The sequence below is a fragment of the Macrotis lagotis genome, chromosome 1 (genome assembly GCF_037893015.1).
Source record: "Macrotis lagotis isolate mMagLag1 chromosome 1, bilby.v1.9.chrom.fasta, whole genome shotgun sequence".
NCBI lineage: Eukaryota > Metazoa > Chordata > Mammalia > Peramelemorphia > Peramelidae > Macrotis > Macrotis lagotis.
This window is the reverse complement of record NC_133658.1, coordinates 269723803-269746940: the sequence shown is the minus strand read 5'-3', so window position 1 is coordinate 269746940 and position 23138 is coordinate 269723803. Positions and strand designations below refer to the sequence as shown.

The 23138-nt window shown below is 32.5% G+C and overlaps 1 protein-coding gene across 1 annotated transcript in view; it reads left to right on the top strand.

The window, feature by feature from the left end:
• Positions 1 to 23138, top strand: part of TAF4 (TATA-box binding protein associated factor 4) — a 166944-nt gene that overhangs the window by 112649 nt on the left and 31157 nt on the right. The window contains exons 3-4 of the mRNA XM_074210397.1: positions 16363 to 16529; positions 19440 to 19559. Of these exons, the coding sequence (XP_074066498.1) occupies positions 16363 to 16529; positions 19440 to 19559 (287 nt within the window). The remainder of the gene's footprint in view (positions 1 to 16362; positions 16530 to 19439; positions 19560 to 23138) is intronic.

Sequence of the window (23138 nt, the reverse complement as noted above, 5' to 3'; positions counted from 1 at the left end):
TGGTTTTGCTCATTTCGCTCAGCATCAGTTCATGCAAATCCCTCCAGGCTTCCCTGAATTCCCATCCCTCCTGGTTTCTAATAGAACAATAGGATTCCATCACATACATATACCACAGTTTGTTAAGACATTCCCCAATTGAAGGACATTCACTTAATTTCCAATTCTTTGCCACCACAAACAGGACTGCTATAAATATTTTTATACAAGTGATATTTTTACTCTTTTTAAATAACCTCTTCAGGATATAGACCCAGTAGTGGTATTGCTGGATCAAAGGATATATGTACATTTTTGTTGCCCCTTGGGCGTAATTCCAAATTGTTCTCCAGAAAGCTTGAATGAGTTCACAGCTCCACCAATAATGTATTAAGTTTCCCACATCTCTTAACAACATTGATCATTGTCTCGACATTCACTTTTATAAAAATTTGAGGGCCAAATTTTTCTCCATTTTTCCCTTTTCCTCCCATATACAATCATATTAAGAAAGAACAAAACAAACAAAAAAGGTAAATTTGAATATGCTTTGATCCACATTCAGATTTCATAGTTCTTTTTCTGGATGTGGATAGCATTTTCCATTATGAGTCTTTTGGAATTGTCTTGGATCATTGTAGACTAATAGCAATATTGCAATGATGATCAGTTGAGAAAGACTAAACTACTCTGATCAATACAATGATCCAAGACAATTTCAAAGGACTCGTGATGAAAAATACTATCTACCACCAAAGAAAGAACTGATGAACTCTGAGTTCAGTTTGGAGTATATATTTTTTCATTTTCTTTGTTTCTTGCTTTTTTCTTTCTCAATATAGCTAATATGGAAATATGTTTTGCATGATTTCATATTTGTAATTGATATCATATTGCTTTCCTTCTCAATTGGTGGGAAAAGGACTGCAGGGAAGAAGGTAATTGAGAACTCAAAATTTAAAAAAAAGAATGTTAAAAATAATCCATATCCTTTGATTCAGAGATTCCACTATTAGACTTATACCTCAAGGAGGGCATTGATTACAAAATAATATATATATATATATATGTAATATATATATATATATAATATATATATATATATGTATATATATCCCAAAATATTTATATTAAAGTATTGGAAACACAGTAGGTACCTATATTATTGAGGGAATGGCTAACCAAGTTGTAAAACATGAAGGTAATAGAAAGAATTATGCTATTAAAAAAGATAAAGACAAATATAAATCTATGTGAACTGATGCTGACTAAAGTAAATTGAACTAGGAAAACAACGTATTCAATAACTACCACAATGCATACAAAACTGCAGAATAAAATAAAACAAAAAACTAATGAATGTTGTAAAATTACAGAGAATTACAAAGATAAGACAATATCCTTATCTCCCCTTTATAGAGATGTGAATTTTACTGGATGTGTTATATTGCACATATTTCAGACTTCTATTTCGTAGGATAAATCCTTTTTTATTTCTTTTAAAAATATTATTTGTTATGCAATGGGATGGGGAAGGACTATTGGGGAAAATTTTGATAATATTAAAAAACCATGAAAAAAATACGAATACATTTTTTGAAAAAATGTTACAAGAATCTCCTTATTACCCCTGAAAACTCCAAAAGAAAAGGCTCTAAGAAAGTCAGAACCAATGTACAAAACTTCCACATTAAAGAAGAAATTTAACAAATATTCAGAAAGAAGCATTTTAAATAGAAGGGACCATGGTTGGGGGTCACACAAGATTTGTCAGCTTCAAGAGACAAGAGATGAGATTTGGGAATGTAATATTCCAAAGGGCAAGTAATAATGGGTTTACAGCAAAGGATAGTTTACTTTGCAAAGAAGATAATCCTATAAGGGAGAAAATGATATTTTATTGGAATAGAGGACTTTCAAACATCACCCAAAAGCAGAACTGAGTAAGAACTTTTGAAATACAAATACAAAAGTCCAGAGAATCTTAGAAAGCTATATTTATTTAAGCAGTTAGAAGGGGCTGTGATGTGGTTATATATATAAACATTATGATAGGCTGAAAAAGAAGTATACCTTCAGAAACTTAATATCTTTCCAATTTATTATGAGAGTTAATTGAGAAAAAAAGAACCTGAAAGGGAATTAGTTTTGTTCTGAAGATAGGAAAGGGAAGGAAGGACAAAAGAAATAACACCAATGTAGAAAGGAGGAAGAATGAAGAATGATGTTTTTTATAATTGGGAAAGATGAGAGAAAGAGAATACTAACTTGGAAGAAAAGCAGGGAGATGAAGCTCATCAGATGAACCTAACATATTTGAAGTAGACAAAAGAGAGTAGAATATGTAAATAAATACCCACAGTTTGGTATAGGAAACACATCAAACTCAATAAGGAAACAAATGCAAGGAAAGTAGAAAGAAATATTTATGGAAGAGAAAACTATTTAGGAGGGAATAGTAAAACAAACTTCCTTATCTTCATGGGAAGGAAAAAAAAAGAAAACTAGAATCTAAGGAGTGCTTATGAATAGGCATTGATTGAACATTGATGAAATGTGATTTTTTAAACTTTATTTTTTTTAAAGATATTATTTGAGTTTTACAATTCCCCCCCCCCCCATCTTACTTCCCTCCCCCCACCCCCCATGGAAAGCAATCTGTCAGTCTTCACTTTGTTTCCATGTTGTTCCTTGATCCAAATTGGGTGTGATGAGAGAGAAATCATATCCTTAAAGAAGAGACAAGTCTTAAGAGGTAACAAGATCAGACAATAAGATATCTGTTTTTTTTCTAAATTAAAGGGAATAGTCCTTAAACTTTGTTCAAACTCCATAGCTCCTTATCTGGATACAGATGGCACTCTCCTTTGCAGACAGCCCAAAATTGTTCCCGATTGTTGCACTTGATGGAATGAGTGAGTCCTTCAAGGTTGAACATCACTCCCATGTTGCTGTTAGGGTATATAGTGTTTTTTTGGTTCTGCTCATCTCACTCAGCATCAGTTCATGCAAATCCCTCCAGGCTTCCCTGAAATCCTGTCCCTCCTGGTTTCTAATAGAACAATAGTGTTCCATGACATATATACATATACCACAGTTTGCTAAGCCATTCCCCAATTGAAGGACATTTACTTGATTTCCAATTCTTTGCCACCACAGACAGGGCTGCTATGAATATTTTTGTACAAGTAATGTTTTTACCCTTTTTCATCATCTCTTCAGGATATAGACCCAGTAGTGGTATTGCTGGGTCAAAGGGATGAAACATGATTGTAATGGAATATTATTGCTCTCTAAGCAATGCTGAAATGATTTCCTTTAGAAGAATGGGCAGTTCGAACTGCTACAGAGTGAAGCAGAATCAAGGAAAATAAATGGATAAGGGGTGAACTGATTTACACCTCTACCAATAATATAGTAGGGTGCTTAATTCTGAGTCTAAGGTAAAATCTTAGCATTGTTTTGATTTATATTTCTTTTATTATTAGGGTTTTGGATCATTCTTTCATATTGTTATTGGTTTGTGACTCTTGATAACTTCCTTTTCACAACCTGTGACCACTTATTTATTGGAGAATGTCTTTTTGTCTTAGGGCTTTATCAAAGAATTTTTTCTATTTTACCACTGTCTTTCTTATTCTAGATCAGGACTGTTTAGTCTTTCTTTTAAAAGTTTTTATTGAAATAATAGGCAATATATTTTGATTTGCCACTTTAGCAAGAGTTCTGTGGTAGCTCACTTCGTTTACTAAAGTATTTAGTAAATGCACTGCAGGCTGCACTTTGGAGGGCTCTGCCCCAGATGCATTAATTTTGGTTAGGCAAGAAGCTTTTCAGTTTCATTTAATCAAAATTATTTATTTTACCTTTTAAATTGTCTCCAGCTTTTGTTTTGTTAAGAATAATCTCATACCCAGATTGTATGTTAAGAAAGTTATTTTATCTGCTTCTCTTAATGTATCTTTATAGTATGGTCTTTGTAGCATATATACCTAATCTAACAAATCATATTCCCTCAATGGCCATGCCCAGATTTTTTTTTTTTTCATTCTTCATATTTAGTCCTTCACTTCTCTGTCAGGATTTGGGTAGCACTCTTTGTCATTGTCCTCTGGTATTATTGTTGATTAAAGTTCTTAAGTCATTAAACATTTTTATATTTACAATTATTAATACTCAATATCAGTTCATACAAGTCTTCTTAGGTTTTTCTGAAACTCTCTCCTTCGTTATTGCTTATAGCACAATAGTTGCATTTATGTGCCATAATCTGTTTAGCCATTCCCCAGTTGGAGTTCCCAAAGGATCTATTTTTTTCTTTTGTATGTGTTCTTTGTGCTGTGTCTGAGGAAATCAACTACCCTTCTCTGGCTTGTTCAGTTTGGGTTTTTATTTTTTGCAAGGAAATGGGGTTAAGTGGCTTGCCCAAGGCCACACAGCTAGATAATTATTAAGTGTCTGAGACCAGATTTGAACCCAGGTACTCCTGACTCCAAGGCCAGTGCTTTATCCACTACGCCACCTAGCCGCCCCTATATGTGTTCTTTGTAAAGACCTCTTTATTCCTTGATCTCTTACAGGCCTAGTAGTGGTTTTGCTGGATCAAAGAATAACTTTTTGTATTTAGTGTTAATAGCATTTTGGGCATGGTTGCAAATTGCTTTCCAAAATGACTGAACTGAGTCACAGATCTACTGATAGGGAATCAATGGGTCTGTTTTCCCATAGCCCTTGTAATACTTGTCATTTTTCATTTTTGGTCAGCTTTGCTAATCTGAGAGGTGGAAGTTGAAACTTTAGAGTTGCTTTATCAATAATTTCTCCCACGTGTCTCTAGATAACTTTGATTTCTTCCCTGGAGAGAATAGACTATTCATATACTTTGACCATTAATCAACTTCTCTTTAGATTTTTGATATTCAGAGAGCCAGAACTTCAGGGTCAAAGACACTTAGATACCTTGACTGTACTGGTCTGAGTGTACTAGTTACTTTCTGTAGCTTCTAAGGTCCCTGCTGGGGAAATTTCTGACCATCTGGATACTTTTGATCTTCCTTGAGGTATTCTTAGGAAAGTTTTCCATTTCTGCTACCTTTGGATCTAGAACCTTACTGGTTTCCTGTGTCTCTGACCCATCTCTCCCCATACTGTGGGACTACTGGCCTATTTGCTTAGCTTTGTCAGTACTAATTTTGTTAGTGATCCTATCGATCATGCTATTTTTTTTAAAAAAAAACAACTAACTTTTTGTGTACTTTTAGGATAGAAGTAGTTGCTTATTGGAAGAAGATTCTCTTTTGATTTCTTGATCATTGTTTTGGCATAAATTTCAGGATTTTGCTGGAGTAAGCATATGGAATCTGAAAAGTCATCCTTTCAGGAAGGCATATTTTTTCAATACTGATATCTTCTGAGTTTTTCCCCATTCTTTTGGCATATTCCCTTCCTTCAGATACCTATAAAGTTGATTCTTCAATGTACTCACAATTGGGGGCACTTCTAGCATTGATCTCTTTGATGTAAAATTAGTATTAATTCAACTACCTTTTTTTGGTCATGCTTTTCCTTAATGCCTTAGTGCCTGTTCTACAACTTCCAAGATTATGGCATTAAAGAATGTTGGCTTTTCTATTTTTTGTATTTAAAACTTTTTTTGTATTAAAAATCTGTGGAGATAATTTATTTGTATGTTTTAGTTTGTTAGATAAAATGCTGAACTTGGAGCCAGGAAGACCAAAGGTCAAATACTGCCTCAGTCAGTTGTATGAATTTAACTTAACCTCAATTTCCTTATATAAAATTAGGATAAAAAGCAGTACCCAGATCATGGGGATGTTGTGATGATGAAATGAAATAACATGAATATTGCTTTGCAAATTTTAAAACACTACATTATATAAATGCTGTCATCATCATCATCATCATCATCATCATCATCATCATCATCATCATCATCAGTCATCATCACCAGCAGCATTAGAATTCTTCCAGAACCTCCTTTTAAGGAAAGTACCCAGACCATATATTCCACCTGATTGTACTACTCTGAACTTCTCTATCTCACCCTTACAATCCCTGATATAGGAAGGGCAATCTTGTACACACACAAAACTGAAAAGGCAACTGAGTTAGAGAGGTAAAGTGACTGGCCCATGATCATACATCTTAGTAGAGCTTGAGTTTTGAATCTATGTTTTATGGGTTCATACACACTTGTTGCTTTTTTCTATTGCACAATTCTTTTTTGTTTATCTTCGACATATTGAAACTATACAGTTATTTCTGTGCTTTCCCTTTTTATAAATTGGAGCAGTATTACTAGCCATTTGATATGGCTTGTCCTGCTTCAAACGATTTTTGATACTTAAAAATATATACACATATTAGATTTTTTGACGTAAAAATTAAGGTTGAGTGACTTTAATTCACTTATTAAATTCATATGTGTAACACTTTGCTTTTAGGATACCAAAAAGTTACATGAAATCAATCTGAAAAAATAAATGGGAGACATCTTGTGGAAAGGTTTAAATATCAGATTGGGAATTTATTTCAGTGAAACCTAGGTATTATCTTGATATCAGTAGTTAATCAGAATATTTAGATACTAAAGCTGAATAATTTTTGACATGGAAATGATTATATATGTCTCTTAGGAATATTGATTGGGCAGCATTATGGGCAATAGATTGGAGAAGGCAGAGATTGGAAGACTGGAACTTAAGCAAGGAGACCAATTAGGAGTCAGTAGTCCAGACAAATGGTAAAGAAGTAGGATGATGGCATTATGAGTTGAGAAAAGACTAAATATGAAGCATGTATGACCTATGGTGCATCTCATCTGCTCAGTGTTGATGGATCCACATTGATTAAAGATAGGGACATGATCCTAGAGAGATGGTTTGAATACTTCCATAGTGTTCTTAACAGACCGTAATCAACCAGTACAGAAGTTATTAACCATTTACCTCAAGTTGAAGTCTATTTGTCTCTAGCTGAAGTTACAATTGAAGGAGAGGTTTTGAATACTATTAGGTTCCTTTCAAGTGGCAAAGCACCTGGTGCTGATATCTACAAAGTGGGGGGTCCATTGCTCATCCAAAAACTGACTGAAATGTTCTAGGTTATATGTCATGAAGAGAATTCAAGGATGCCTCCATTGTCTATCTCTATAAAGGTAAAGGGAATAGATTGTCCTGTGACAAACACAGGGGTATTTCTCTTTTAGTCATTGCTGGTAAGATTCTTGCCAGGGTTCTTCTCAATAGTCTGATCCTTCACCTGGAAGTTGGTCACCTTCTTGAAAGCCAGTGCAGCTTCAGAAAGGGTAGAGGAACAGCTGATATGGTGTTTACTGCCCAAAGACTCCAGGAAAAATGCTAGGATGAGAATAGAGGTCTGTATACCATATTTGTAGATCTGATCAAGGCCTTTGATACCATCAGTCGTGAGGGTTTATGGAAAATTATGTCAAAATTTGGTTGCTCAGAGAAGTTCATCAATATTGTATGTCAATTTCATGATCACATGCATGCCTGGGTTCTGGATAGATAAGACTCTCGAGATTACCCCGTCACCAGTGGAGTAAGACAAGGATGTTTCCTTGCTCCCATACTTTTTAACATGATGTTTTCAGCCTTGTTATCAAATACCTTCAATGAGAATGAACATGGCATCAAGGTCAGCTATTGCAGTGATGGCAAATTCTTCAACTTGAAAAGGTCACAAGCCAAGACCAAAGTGGAGGGAGGAGTGTTGGTGCATGATTTTCTGTTTGCAGATGATTGTGTATTCAATGCTGCCTCTTAAGCTGAGATGCAACAAAGGTATGGATCAATTCTCTGTTGCTTGTGCTAATTTTGGTCTAACAATTAATAACAAGAAAACACAGGTGCTCCATCAGCCAGCACCATACCATTCATCTGTGGAACCATCGATTACAGCAAAAGAAGTTTTGAGTACTGTGGACAAATTCACTTACCTTGGCAGAGTCCTTTTCAGGGAGGTTCACATTGACAATGAGTTTGACACTTGCACTACTAGGGCTAGCTCAGTATTTGGGAGACTCCAAAAGAATGTAAGAGAGAAGAGATATTAGGTTAACCGCCAAATTGAAGGTCTTTTGAGCCATTGTACTGACCTCATTGCTATATACCTTTGATACCTGGACAATCTACCAGCACCATGTCAGAAAATTGAGTCACTTTCATTTAAGTTATCTTAAGAAGATCCTGAAGATCACCTGGCAGGAGAAGATACACTGGTATCTTCTGACAATGAGGTCCTTTCTTGAGCAAAACTGCCTAGCATTCCAACATTACTATAGAGAATGCAACTATGATGGGTTGGTCATATTAAAATGTCAGAAGTATGCTTGCCAAAAAAGAACATTTTATGGAGAACTCACAGAGTAAGTGCTCACAAGGGGGTCAGAAGAAGTGATTCTAGGACATCTTGAAGGTCTCTTTGAAGAACTTTAGAATTGATTGTACAGTATGGGAGACACTGGCACAGGACTGCCCAGTATGATGTGTCCTCATCAGTTGAGGGTGCACTCTTTGAGGAACGTAGAATTGAAACAGCTCAAAGGAAACATAAGTAAGTTTAGAGTAACCACCCCAGGTATTCACATGGACTGTTTGTGCCTAACCTGTGGTAGAGCATTCCGAACTTGTATTGGTCTGACATACTGGTAATTTGTCTCAAACATAGCGATGTTATTTTGGTCCTCATTGATAATGAAGAACAAGAACCAATATATGAGGCATGTTAGATATAGGGCATAGGGACTAGACTTGTTATTTTATTAATATAGTGAACTTAAATGTTTGCCAATATAAAGATAAACTCTGCAATTTAGTCTTATGGAGTTACCTAAAGCCTTGAGAGGTTGGATAACTAATCTAGGATTACGTGACCAGTGTATTTCATAGGTGGAATGTGAACTCAGGTCTTTGTGGCTCAAAGACCCTTTCTTTTTCCTTTATGCCTCTGCCTCAATAATGTGAGGAGTTTTATAGGAATAAAATTGGCAAAACTTAGAACTGACTGGATTGGGGATGGGTGGGTCAAGAATGACTGAGTCATGAACCAGGGTGGCTGGAAGAATGGTAAATAGAGTAAAGATAGAAGATGATATATTCTATATTGGTAGGAGGAGTACAATATAAATACAATATAATTTCTGGTAGACAGATTTAGAGAGGCACCTCTGTGTGGCCAACTTTTGTTATATTGTTTTGTGAATAGTGTTCTACTTTGTGGATTCTTTCAGATTCTGCTTTTTTCCCTAGATTTTTCCCTTGGATTACCTAAATTTTGTTAATTTGCTGCTTTTTTTTAGGACTTCTTTCAGATTTGACAAGAGCAGACTGAAGAGATGAACCTGAAACAGGCAAATGTAGTATGATTTAGGATGATTTAGGATTTACTTTTTTAGTAGGTTAGGTTTGGTAGGAACAAAAGAACTGTGTCTATTAAAATGAAAATTTTGAATTTATTGTTAATTTTTAGTTATCCACACCAACTTTACACTGTTGTCATGCTTAATAAATTTAACTGTGGTGTATATATAGTTTGAAGTGTTCTTAGATCTTAGATCAAGCTGCTACGTTAAAAGGAAGTTTTTGAAGGAAAATAGACCTAGTAATCAATTGCTAAGTGGAATTAATATTTAATGTTGAAACTTTATATAAACAAAATTATTTTTCATAATAGATAAGGGAGATAATTAACTTAAGCTACCTTTGGTAACTTTACAAAGCATAATCATCAATATAAAGATGAAATTATTATCAAATCAAATGATAAATTTGGCTTTTGCTATATTACATGATTTCTTTTGGATTTAGTTTACATGAGAATGATTTATTTTCAAGAGCTAAGGGAGCTTGATATATTGAGTTAAATTCTTTCCTAAGAGTTTTTGCTGTAATATTCAATACTATATCAGTTCTAAGCCATAAAATTTAAAGTTAAAATAATTTAAAGGACCAAAAAGCAAGTACATAAAGAATTAAATATAGGATAAAGGAATATTTTGTCCATATAAATTGTTTAAAAAATATACAACTGCAGATAAAGAAGTTTATTGCAATAGGCCTAGTTAAGTAAGGGGAACCAGTTTCTCAAAGAACCATAATGTCAAGTTGAAATGTAATGTTTATTACAGGATCATCCTATAATTTTTGACACAGAGCTCTGACATTATATCCTTCACTTTGTGATATCACAAAATGTGCCAGTTATTTTATAGGTTGTACTATGGAAAATTTATGAGTTACTGAATTTTTAGATATGTTTTATGAGATGTTCTTGGTTCAGTATTTAATGATAATTCTGTATTAGAATCCTTCATAGGGGGATCTGGAAAGGCGCTGAGGATAGAATGTTGAGTCTGGAATCAGGAAGACTTATTTCCCTGAGTTCAAATGTGACCCCAAGGTTATTATTAGCTTGTGTGATCCTGGGCAATTTCCTTATCTGTCAAATGAACTGGAAAAGGAAGAGGGTAAACCACTCAAGAAATATTTTATTTATTAAATGCAAGATACTAGGGATACAAAGATGAAGCAAGACCCATGTTTATAATCTAATTTAATTTAATATATAAAACGGTGACCTAAAGTCTTGCTCCTATATACTACATTTTTTGTTCCCTAATTCTGTAAATTGATTGGAAGCAAGAATATATTTTCTTAGAAAAGAAATCTTATAAATGTTATATTTCTAGTTTACCTTTGAAAACCTAGAAGTTTCTTTGTAGTGTAATTGAAAGAATATTTGTATAGTGTATAAGTATATAATTTTAAGTAAGAAACATTTTATGAATATATAATAAATTAAAAACTTATTACAGTAATAAAAGTAAATATAATTCAATAAGAAAATTTAAAATTTTTCTTGATAATTTTAATTAATTTTTTAATTCTTAGGAAAAATAGACATCATTATTATTTCTCACACTTATACATTGCATTAAAATTTGTAAAGCACTTTATGTAGATTATTTCTTTATAGCGGTACTAGTATTATTATCCCCATTTTATAGATGATGGAACTGAGGACCAGAGACTTGCCCATGGTCATACAGTAAGATGAGATCTAAATTCACCCTTCCTGACTTGTCCATCTTGTTTGGACTCAAATAATCAGTGTAGGGAAGTAGGAGAAAGGGGAAAGACTTTTCTGAAGAAACTGGATTAACTTTAGAAGGGAGAATGGGGAGTAGGATGCTATGAGGTTCTATTTGTTTACATGGGCATTAGGTGCTACAGTAGATGGGATGCTGGACTTGGAATCAGGAAGATTTTCTGAATTTAAACCTGATCTTAGCCAACTTATTAGCTTTGTGATCTTGAGCAAGTTATTTAACCCTATTTGTCTCTTTCTTCATTTTTAAAATGAACTGGAGAAGGAAATGGCAAACCATTCTATTATCTTTGCAAAAAAAAAAAAAAGCTCCAAATGGGATCACAAAGAGTCAGAACACCTGAGATGAAACTAACCAAACTGAGTTGTCAAAAGAGAACAATAAGTTGAGTAGGCATAGGGCTAGATGTGTATGACTATTCAGAAAAAGAAATTTAAAAAATTATTATACATCCTTTTTTTAGTCACTAGGTGGAATTGTTAACTGAAGATAGTGTGATAATTGTTATTGTTGGTGGTGGTGTGTGTGTGTATACGTATACATATACATACATACATACATATATATATACACACACACACACACACACACACACACACACACACACATATATGGGTATGTTGGTGGAGAGAAGGGTAACATGGATTGGTTTTGAAGTTGAATGGTTGGTTGGTTGGGAAGGGTAAGAGATAACATGTAGTAACTGAGAGTCTACCCGAATTGGGTATTTGTAATTCAGGGAATGTCTGTATCTTTAACCCCTTATAACCTATTGTACTTGTCTCTTGTTCCCTATCTCCTCTTACTCCTATTACCTCTATCCCTCACTTTTGTCACCCATTTTTTCCCCTTCAGTATTTTGCATTTTTGTTCATCACCCTCTATTTGCTACTTCCTCCTCTTCAATATGTTCTCCCTTCCTTTGTTTTCCATTAACATTTTAAAAATCAGATGCATATAATTTTTGATTGTCTCTCAGCCGAGGCAAAAGATAAACTTAATAAATTGTTGCCTTTTATTATGGCCTTTGATATTTTTCTTTATCTTTTTAAAAATATTTTTATTGATACGTTTTGGATTTTTTAAAACATCACCGTAATGACTCCCAGCTTCTTTTCCTTTCCCTCTTCACATCCTAGAGAGATATCCCATATAAAAATAGTTATTTTTTAAAGACTAAAGTGAGGAAAAAGATCAGCATAACTAATCAGTAGATTGAAAAAGTGAGAAAAGATGTACAATTTTTAACATTAGTGGCTCTCCTACTTTCTGCAAAGTAGATGAAGAATGTGGGAATACCTTCTCATATGTTTTTTAGATCCATGCTTGTCCCTTATAATTTTGCAACATTCATTTTTGATTTTTTTTGGTGATGATTTTTTCTGTTTATGTTCTAATCATAATGTGAATTGTGAAATATTGTGTGTAGTTTTCTTGGCTTTGCTAATTCTGTACCAATTCAAGTAGTTCTTTTTATGTGTCTCTTTATTTCTAATTGTCCTTTTATAGTGTAGAAAATTTTTTGTTACATTAATGTACCATAATTCGTTTAGCCTTTTACCCAAAGGATGGACATAGACTTTGTTTCTAATTCTTTGATTTTTTTGGGGGGGCAAGGCAATGGAGTTAAGTGACTTGCCCAAGGTCACACAGTTATTAAGTGTCTGAGCTTGAATTTGAACTCAGGTTGTCCTAACTCCAAGGGCTGGTGCTCTATTCATTGCTCTACCTAGCTACCCTCCAATTCTTTGATATTATGAAAACTGTTATAAATATTTTGGTTAAGTCTAGAGTAGTGGGATCTCTGGATCAAAAGGGTATTGACAGTTTAGGCATTTTATTTATATAATTCCAGATTGACCTCTGAAGTGATTATACTCATGTATTAATATACTAATGTATTATTGCAGATTCACTAAGGACTAGTATGCCTATCTTCCCACAACCCCACCAACATAAACTATTTTCATTTTTGTTATCTTTGCCAATGTGTTATATTCAGAGTTGTTTTGATTTGGAGTATTCTTCCATACAGTTAATAGTTTACAAGTCCTCTTGTGAGAACTCTTTGTTCATAACTTTGACTAAGATTATTTTTTTCTTAGCAATATCAGTTATCTCTTCTACTTATTATCCCCCAAGCTAACAGTTCTTAACCTGGATCCATGAACTTGTTTTAAAAATTTTTAACTGTATTTCAGTATAATTCATTTACTTTGTATTCCTATATATTTTATAGTATGAATTTAAAAACATTTTGAGGAGTCCATAGGCATCACTTGACTGCCATTCGGGGCCATAACACAAAAAAAATTAAGAATCTCTGTGCTGTAGAAAAAAAGGTTCCTCACTCCTGTCTGGAGTAAAAAGACACCTAATTAATTAGCTTAAGTTGCTTCTAATTGTCCTTTTTAATTATAGGAAAAGTAATTACTAGTATGCACAATATTTTATAGAGATGTCTAGTAGTGGCTTCAGCAAGAGGAAAGAAAATCCGTAAAAAGTATCTGGTCTCATATAGCATATTGTTAGTGATGGAATTTTTCATCTTAAATGATTAAGGGAAATTATGTGAGTTCACAATTGTTATATTTTATAAGTGATGTTTATTTTAATGGGTCTATGACAAAATTGTTTCAATTGACCATTCAAGATTAATATCTACTACTTGAGAACTTAAGTGAATTGCAAAGCACAAGCTATGAACGGTGTATCCTTGGCATTTAGTGTTGGTAATAAATTTTTTTTAGTATGACATATGCTTAAATTTGCTTTATTTTCAAAGTTAGTGATTGTAATGTATTACAGGTATAGGCATGGAAAATAGATGTTGCTTAATATATTATTTCATGCCCTGACTCGGAAAAGAACTATCCAATTCTATTAATGGTATATGTGGCATTTAAAAAATTATATTATATTGATCATAAAATGACTATATTATTATTTTTTCTCATTTTTATATCTGGTTAGAAATATTTAATGCCAGAGATTTTTCAATCTTTTCCTTCTAATCCACAGACAAATCTTTTAGTTGAAAATTTAAAAAATTATTTCATTTTAATAATAATCATTACCTGGTATGAGTTTCCTAAAATCTGGGAGATTTTTAAATAATCATTTCTTTAGAATTTTAATTGTAGGTGATTTCATGTATATACTACTTAAATATTTTGTTAGCTTTCTATATAGTCATCATTTTACTTAAAAGTTTTTCTTTTATTAAGGTTTACATGTTCGTGTTAACAAAATTAGATTTGAGAATGAGAAATTGGTGAATTGTAAAAATTACCTAAAAGTTTTTAAATATAAAACAAAACTTGTTATAAATAAAACAGATTTTATCTAATTATAAAGAAAAGGAGAATGATGGCTTTTTTGTTACATATTTGAGGTCGATCAAGAGTAACTTGACTTTACTTTTTTCCCTTTTTTGTGAATCGAAATGCAAAAATGATGCACTTGGTTGAATGACCACATTTCTTCTTGATAGAAGATCATGTACAGTTGGTATACAATGAAAAGAGGTCATTCAGTGTAATCCTTTAAATTTACATGATTTCCTACTTTATTTGAAAAACATATGAAGCTTTTCTTTGATCATACCATTTTAAAAAAAAAGACGAAAATCTCTCTTTGAATATAAATTTGGTAATGGGAGTGTGGGTAATGACCATTATTGTGTCTTTCCAATTTTTGTTTTCTGGATAAATGAGTTCTTTTTTTTTTTGTTAACTTTAATATATCTTATTTTTTCATATTTGGGAGAGGGAATGTGAGAAAGGAAGAAAACAGTTTTAAATAAGAGGTAATATTAATTTTATAATATGACCATTTTAATACCAGAAAGATTGCTGATTATTTGTACTACCTATGAAGTGTGTGAAAAGAGAAATAAAATTCTATTGTGAGAACTTCTTATATAACTTGTAGATTTCTTCATCTTTTATTTGACTGAAGGGGATAAGCTATAGAAATTTTAAAGAAATTTTCCAGGTTTGCTTTTGCCTGCCCTGTGGAGGCCACAGTTTCTATTCTTGACAAAGATGAGGAGAAAATTGAAGAATTTGTCTTATGATCTATTTTTTTCCTTAGTTTTGTCCAGTTGGTTTAGATTTGAGTGATCTGTTTTACTGAACTGGAGATGCCTCATTTCCCTGCCTATTTGATTTTTCATTTGGGGTGTAACAGTGTTGAGCCATCTGTTGTGGATTCACTTGAGAAAAATTATGAATTTTATAGTCTACTTCTTGTGGTTTCCTTATCAATTTTGTTATGGAAAATTAAGTTTAAAAGTTAAACAATTTTGTTATTATTTCTAATGGAACTTATGATTTAAATGTCATCTAGCAGGATTTTCTTTTTCAATGTTTTAGCTAATGAAATGAAGTATGATATATAAGAATCCTTCATTTTCCCGAAAACCTTTCTATCTAGTCTTTGAGCATTTTCAGTGTTGAATATATGTATACTCAACCAATATTCAACTATTAAGATAAGCACCAAACCACATGACCTTTTCCTAAGAGAAGTCAGACATTTGGCCCAGAGAGAGCTAAACAGTAGACCTAAAACAAATCTAATATACTGTAACTCTCCTTTCTCTTTTCATTTTGTTTGGATTTCATGGGGCTCTGTCTACAGGGGAAACTAAGAAATGAATTTGCTATGGGGATTATGTATTTTTTTTTTGTATGGATGGCTGAAAAAGAAGAAGGAAATGTGAATGATCTAGTGCAAATTTTGAAGAATCATAAAAGCTTAGAAAAGTAGTTTAGAGGTAACTTTTTGTATTATAAGAGAAAAAATCCCTTTAGGAAGGGGTGATTTTCTTAACACTATTAAATGTTGAGAGTTAGGACCAGAGTCCAGGTATCTTGTTTCTTAATCTGGTGTTCTTTCTCTATATTATTTCAAAGAAGTAGGCTTTTCACTTAAACAACAAAGAGGATCTGCTTTTGTTTTAATTCGATTTACATGAAGAATGTTTAATGGTTATTTAATTCTGTCACCTTTGAAAAAGATAATTAATTAAAAAATGGAGTACATAAAGATAAATTTATATTGAAATTTTTTTAAGAGTTCAATGAGTTTATTATTTTTAGATAGTTTCTCTTTTTTTTCTTTTCAGATTTGTTAAGTTTTTCTTTGGTAGACTTCTGATAAAGGTATTTTTCTCATATCTTCATGAGAAGCTGCTTTTTCTTGATTACAGCCTGCTTTTTCCATAGGTATGGTCCTCATTCGAAGTGAGAATGGACAGTTGTTAATGCTTCCTCAACAGACCTTGGCACAGATGCAGGCACAGGCCCATGCTCAGACCCAGCCTCAGAATACCATGACACCACGCCCTGCAACTCCCACAAGTGCCCCTCCTGTTCAGATATCAACTGTGCAGGTGAGTGTATAATTAATACTTGGACATTTCATTATTTTCTTGTTTTCATCTTTGTGAGACATCATTTTGATATCACATTCCTAGCCCTGCAAATCATGGTTCCTTTTTTGATTTATTTTGTCCTTGGCCGTATTTTATAAAGGAATCAAACCAATAGACTGAATGAAGCCTCTTCCTTTTTATATAGCACTCTGGTTGTCCATTTGTTTACAAATGAGCACAATTCTTCCAAAAATATCTCTTTTAATAGTTCATTCTAATAATATTAATTTAGGATGTTGGAACATTTAACTCAAAACTTGTGAGGCTGTCATATAGTGATAACCATGGTTGGGATATATCCAACGATATATCTCACGGTCATACCAAGCATCTGTTGTGAATTTTCTTTCCTTCTTTTTCCTTTTTGACTTTGATTCTTAAAGCAAGGTATAATAAGATAGAGGAATCACAGGATTTAGAGCTACAAAGAAACTTGATGATCCTCCAATCTAATCCCCATATTTTATAAATGAGGAAACAGACTTATGGAAGGGAAGTGACTTTATGATCACAGAATTTCAAAGTTAGAAGGGTTTTGGGAGGCCATCTAGTCAAATATATACTTTATTGGAGGACTTCATTAAGTTTTTTGGTGTCTTGGATGTGCCAACATGTACTAAGTAGCAGAGGTGAGATTCAAACCCCAAATCCTGTTATCCTTTTTTTTTTTGATACACCATGCTAAATTAGAAGGTGAATATTCACAAAGTATTTAAAAAAAAATTCACACCACTTATTTATTTATAGGTTATTGTATGTGTTTATTGATCAGCTGCTAATTTAAGTAGGAGTGTATGTATGTGGGAGGAGAGATTATCAGAGGATTTTAAAGTGTGAGGATGCCCATTGCCAATAAACAGCAATCTGAAGTAAAGCTACATCACTGAATTAAGATATAAATTAGCATCCAAGTAAAATGAGGAATAATATGATTTTTATGTGACTTTTCGTAGATATACTTTGCTTTCAATATATTTAGTGTAGATTTTACACTTTTAATCTAAGAAAGCCAGAAACTCTTGCAGATTTATTCAAATTTCTTACTAGTACTACTGAACTGTTAAAACATAGCTGTATACCTTCTGCAAGTTTTGAGAATTGCTCTTGTGTTATTATCCTTCATAGTCTGAGTCCTTACAGTGGCATGTACAACATACACATTCTGAGATATGTGTATTTGTATTACAAAGCCTAAAACAATATTTTAAAATGCCATATCCTAGGAAACCGCCTACTCTGAATTCCAGTTTTGATTCAAGCTGAGAGTTTTGGTAGAACATCTTCTTAAATCGAGTTGGTTAGGTAAATTTAAAAATATTTAAAGTGTTGTAGCATATTATTTGTTGTTACAAGTCAGTACCTGGGATCCTGGTTTGAGTTATCTGAAAAAAAAAACCCATCATAGCTTTTAAGTTGGAAAATTTGACCAGATGGTAATGGCACAGTCACCTATAGCTGCTTTAAACATTTAAATCCCATGGAGTTAGCTAAGATTTTTTCATTTAAGTGGAAATTAACTATGTAGTTCATTTTTAATGTGTTTTTAAATGAGTATGCAAGATTCTGTGGATTGATTATCTATTTGATTAGCTTCCTTTAGGATTCATATGTTATTCATAATTACATAGTTGTATATTGATAAGTGTAGATGAATGTCAGAATTCTAAAATGTGATTGCTTATATGCTAGGGGTCATAGTTTTTTTTAATGGAACACTTTGTCCTAAGAGGAGATTATAGTAAGACATTGTCACTAAATATTATAATTTTAATTATAGTCATCTGTTTCTGTTCTGAGAGTAATTGCTTGTGATTAAAATGGGGATTAGTACAGAAACTGAAAACAACTTTTCCTACTACCTTAGCCATATACCCTAAACAGTGAAAAGTACAACATCTTATTTGGGACAGGAGAGTGTATATTAACCAGCAAACTAACAAAATATTTCCCATTTTTAACCTTATGTAAACTAAAATGTTGTTTTTCACAGTATAAGTCTAATACTCCCCTGTTAGCTTGTGTTAAATAAAATGAAATATGAAATAATTATAGTCTCATTTTGGCTGTTGTTTTTGCATTTTATAAGCATCACATGCTTTAGTTGCTAGCTAGCCTTTTTTCATGAAAATATCAAAACTAAGTTGATGGAGGTTTAAATGTTATCTGTTAATTTTGGATTAAGAAGAATTTTAAATGGCCATTTCCTTTCTTTTATGTAAACATTTTAACCAATATATAACACAACAGATATTTTTATTGCTTTATTACATTTCTATCTTCTTTACCAATATAGCAGCAATTCATAGCAAAACTCTGATGTGACAATTTTTCAGACATTTCCCATTTCTGAAAATATTGTCTTTATTTTAGGCAAAATAATTTATTTTACATTTATTAGGATTTATGAGAAGACATAGATCATGTAGACTAATATGATTTTTATTGCCTCTAGAATATTATTGAAATATTTGAATAGCTGTTAGGGGTATTTAAATTTATAAGACTATTATTTTATACGATGACTTTATAAGAATATTTTTTGCAATGGTTAAGTGACTTGCCCAAAGTCATAATTATTAAGTGTCTGAGGTTGAATTTGACCTCAGTTTCTCCTGACTGCAGGGCTGGTGCTCTATCTACTGTGCCACCTACCACCTAGCTGCCCCTAATAAATTTTTTTCTAATGAATTTGGTACTGTATTTGTTATAGAATTGATTTTTTTTTTACACATTGGCTACCATTTCTTGTCTCTTCCAACCTATATACATATGTTAATACCATTGCTTGTTACTGAGCTTTGGACCATAGTAAATGCTTAACAAATGCTTGTTGATGTAAACTTTAGACAATTCTGATTTCTTTTTCAGGCTCCTGGAACACCAATTATTGCACGACAAGTGACACCAACTACCATAATTAAGCAAGTGTCTCAGCCACAGACAACGGTACAGCCAACTACAACATTACAGCGTTCTCCTGTAGTACAGGTGAATAGTTAATAAAAATGAAACTGTAATCCCTAAATAATTTTAAGAAATATATTAAAGCAGTAGATTTTGATATTGGGTGGGGATATAAAGTGATATTTATAATTAATACCAGCAGTTAGATGTTGTTTAGGCCTCATAAATCTATTGTAATAATTGAATATCATTTTATTTTGGGGTGCAAACTATTCTGTAATCCTTTTACTGCTAAAGATTAAAAGTGGTGAGTGAAATGTCTTGTAAGTATTAATCAGTTCTATGAAAAAGAAGTGATACCTATACTATATTTAAAATGCAATAGAAGAAGCTAAATGACTATAGAAAGACTGAAGGTAAAGTGAGAATTTTTTGATTATTCAGGAGATTTGTCCTTAAATCACTGGATGCACATCAGACTCTAAAAATTAAGAAAAATTTTGTCAGCCAACTTTTTATTCTATCTTGCTTATCCTTTCTCCAGAAGATACCCAAGTGGTAAAATAATAGATTTTTGACCTATACAGGGATAGTTTTATTCTTATTAATGAGAGAATATATTGCAGAGAGACTTTATATGTTTTAGCGAAATAAGAACAGGATTGTAGGTATTGTAAATTATTTGGTATTGTTAGTCTTGGATTAATTGAAAATTAAGATGCATCAATTAAATTTTGCAGTAAAAACGTGGTTTGTAAAGCAAATTTAGAATAGATATTCTTTATACATACTATTTACATAGTGAATCATCTAATTAGGAAGAAGTTATTTTTCACTGAAATAGTTTTGCTATCTAGGCAATATATTTATGAAAATTAATATTTATATTTAGAAATCTAGTAAATTTTGGAGTAGCATTTTAGATCATCAAGTTTGATACTTGTCTGTTATTTTGGAAATATTTTGAAAGAATTTGAAATGTATCATTTTAAAATTTTTTATAGAGTCATGAAATATTGGAGTTGGAAGGGATTTCAAAGAACATTTAGTTCAACCTATACTTGATCAGTTATTCCATAACCTCCTTGACTAGAATTCATACAGCCTTTCAACTTGTAATGGAAGACCTTTAACGAACAGTGATTCACTATCTCTTTAGACAGCTTATTCTATTTTTTGACAGTTCTAATTATTAGGAAATGTTTCTTCATATGGAATGAAAATCTGCCTTTTTGCATCTTTCAAATCTTTGTCTAGGTCTTCCCCCTAGTGTCAAGCAAAGGAGTCTAATCTTTTCACATTATAGCCCATCTGATACTTGAAGACTGCTAACATGTTCCCCCTCTTCCCCTGCCAACTCTGTTCTTTGATCATTTATGACACGGTTTTAAATTCATCACCCTTCTTGCCTTCTTCTGGAAGTATTTCTCTTAGTCCTTGTCCTTTCTAAAATATGCTCAGAACTTAATAATATCAGATGTGATATAACTGGAAAAGTACTCATAACTTTATCTTGTTTACATTACTCTGTTTCTATTAATACAGCCTGACATTGCTATAGCTTTTGTGTTTATAATACCATAATATTGTGTTGACCTTGAAGTCCATTAAAAATTCCACACTTTTTCCCATAATAATTATTGTTTAGCTGTACCCTCCCCATATTACACTTATTCAGTTGATTGTTTAAAAATATTAGAATTCATCAATATTAAATTTCAGCTTAGTAATTTGAGCCTTCATTCAAGCTTCTTCTTGTTGTTTTTGTTTTTGTTTGTTTTCAGCAATCTCTCATATGTTATCATCTAAATCATTGATTAAAATTGTTGAATAGAATAGGACAAAGGACAGATTCCTGGGACATTCTTTTAGGTATTTCCCTAATAGAATTGACATCATTCTTTGGATTGAGTTGTTCAGGTGGTTTAGAACTCACCTAACTATAGATCATATCTTTCAACTGGGTTTATGATGATACTTTGAAGAAATTTTTGTCACCTACTAGAATCCAGGCATTTACTATGAAGAATTCCTATGTTCTAGAGAAGTAACTGTTAAAAAAAAAAGAAATAGATTAGTCTGGAATTAGTTTGGACTTATACATGATAAAGCCTTGCAAGCTCCTAGGGCATCCCTTTCTAAATGTACACAGATCACTCCTTTAATAATTTTTTTAGTAATCACAGTCAATTAGTCTATAGTTTGAAAAATCATTTTCCCTCTTTTTAAAAAACTGTGGTAGTCTTGTATCATCTTTCCTATTATCAAAAATTTTCTGAGATCATCTATAACTTTGCTGTCACATTTACAAGTTTTTTCAGTACATTTATTCTGGACTGGTGACTTAATCTCATGGGTGGGGCATGTAGATATTATTTTATAATATTTTCAACATGTCTTGGATTTTATTTCCCTGTTATTATTTTTACTTAGTCTAAAATCATTCTACTTTGTAGAGAAAATAGAAGCAATAGGTTTGATTCTTTCTTTTCTTTATAGTTTATTATTTTTATCTCATGTTTGTTAAAATTGCAACCCTATCTCTTTGGTCTTTCTCTTGTCCCCAATATAGCTGAGAAGAATCCCTTTTTTTAAAAATCACTCATAGCATTTATTGGTTTAAATTTTTTGGGGGTAAAATCTTTCTAAAAAGATTGGGATACTATAAACAATATCCTCTCATAAAACAATGAAATAGGGGAAGGAAAAACAAGTTTACATAAAACTTGGTGAGAGACTCAACTAAGCAAAATCATCCCAAGGGCATTTAAAAGTGAAACTGAAAGGACAACAAAGACAAAAAATGGAAAAGATCTGTGAAGATTTCTGTAACAAACTGTTTTCTCCATCAATGACAGTGGAGCCACTACATTTGGATTCTAACATCACAGTCCCTGATGTGCTATAGGAAGAAGTGGAAATGGCACTAAAGAAAACAAAGATGGGAAGAGCATCTGGACTGGACCAAGTATACACAAAGGAGGTCTGTGTTGGAGGTGATTCAATTTTGAGTGCACTGAGGGATTAATTCTCAAGGTATCTGAAAAAGGGAAGGATACTAAATGCCTGGAAAAAGTCACAGACCTTATTATTACCCCAAAAAGGCAACTTGAGAAAATATCAGCAACCACTGACCCATATGACTACTTTCTCACCTCTACAAAATTTTTATGAGATTTTAAATATTGAGGGCATCATTCATGAAAGAATGAGAAGGGAATAGGCAGGCTTTTGCAAATAATAATTTACAATAGATCACATCTTTACAGTTATATAATTGACTGAAAGGTATAGAGAATACAATATACCACTGTGCTCATTGTTTGACTATAAAGAATTTGATTTGGTTGAGCAAAATACTACCTTAAAGGGTTTTCTTCAATAAGGTATCTCCTTGCCATTTGTCAAAATCACATAAAATTTTTTGAAAGACATAAGAATAGAAAGATAATAGTGATTCATAGTGATGTGATCCTTATAACCAGTTGATGTATACTCATCAGAGATATTTGCCACCATCATGGAGATAGTCCTGCTCAGTGTACAGATGGAAGAGGGATTCTCTGTTGATGGTGAGGTCCTCCAGATGTTCCTGTTTGAGGATGACATTGTGCTGACTACATCAAGACCTGGAACATTGCCTCCTAAATATGATCTAAAATC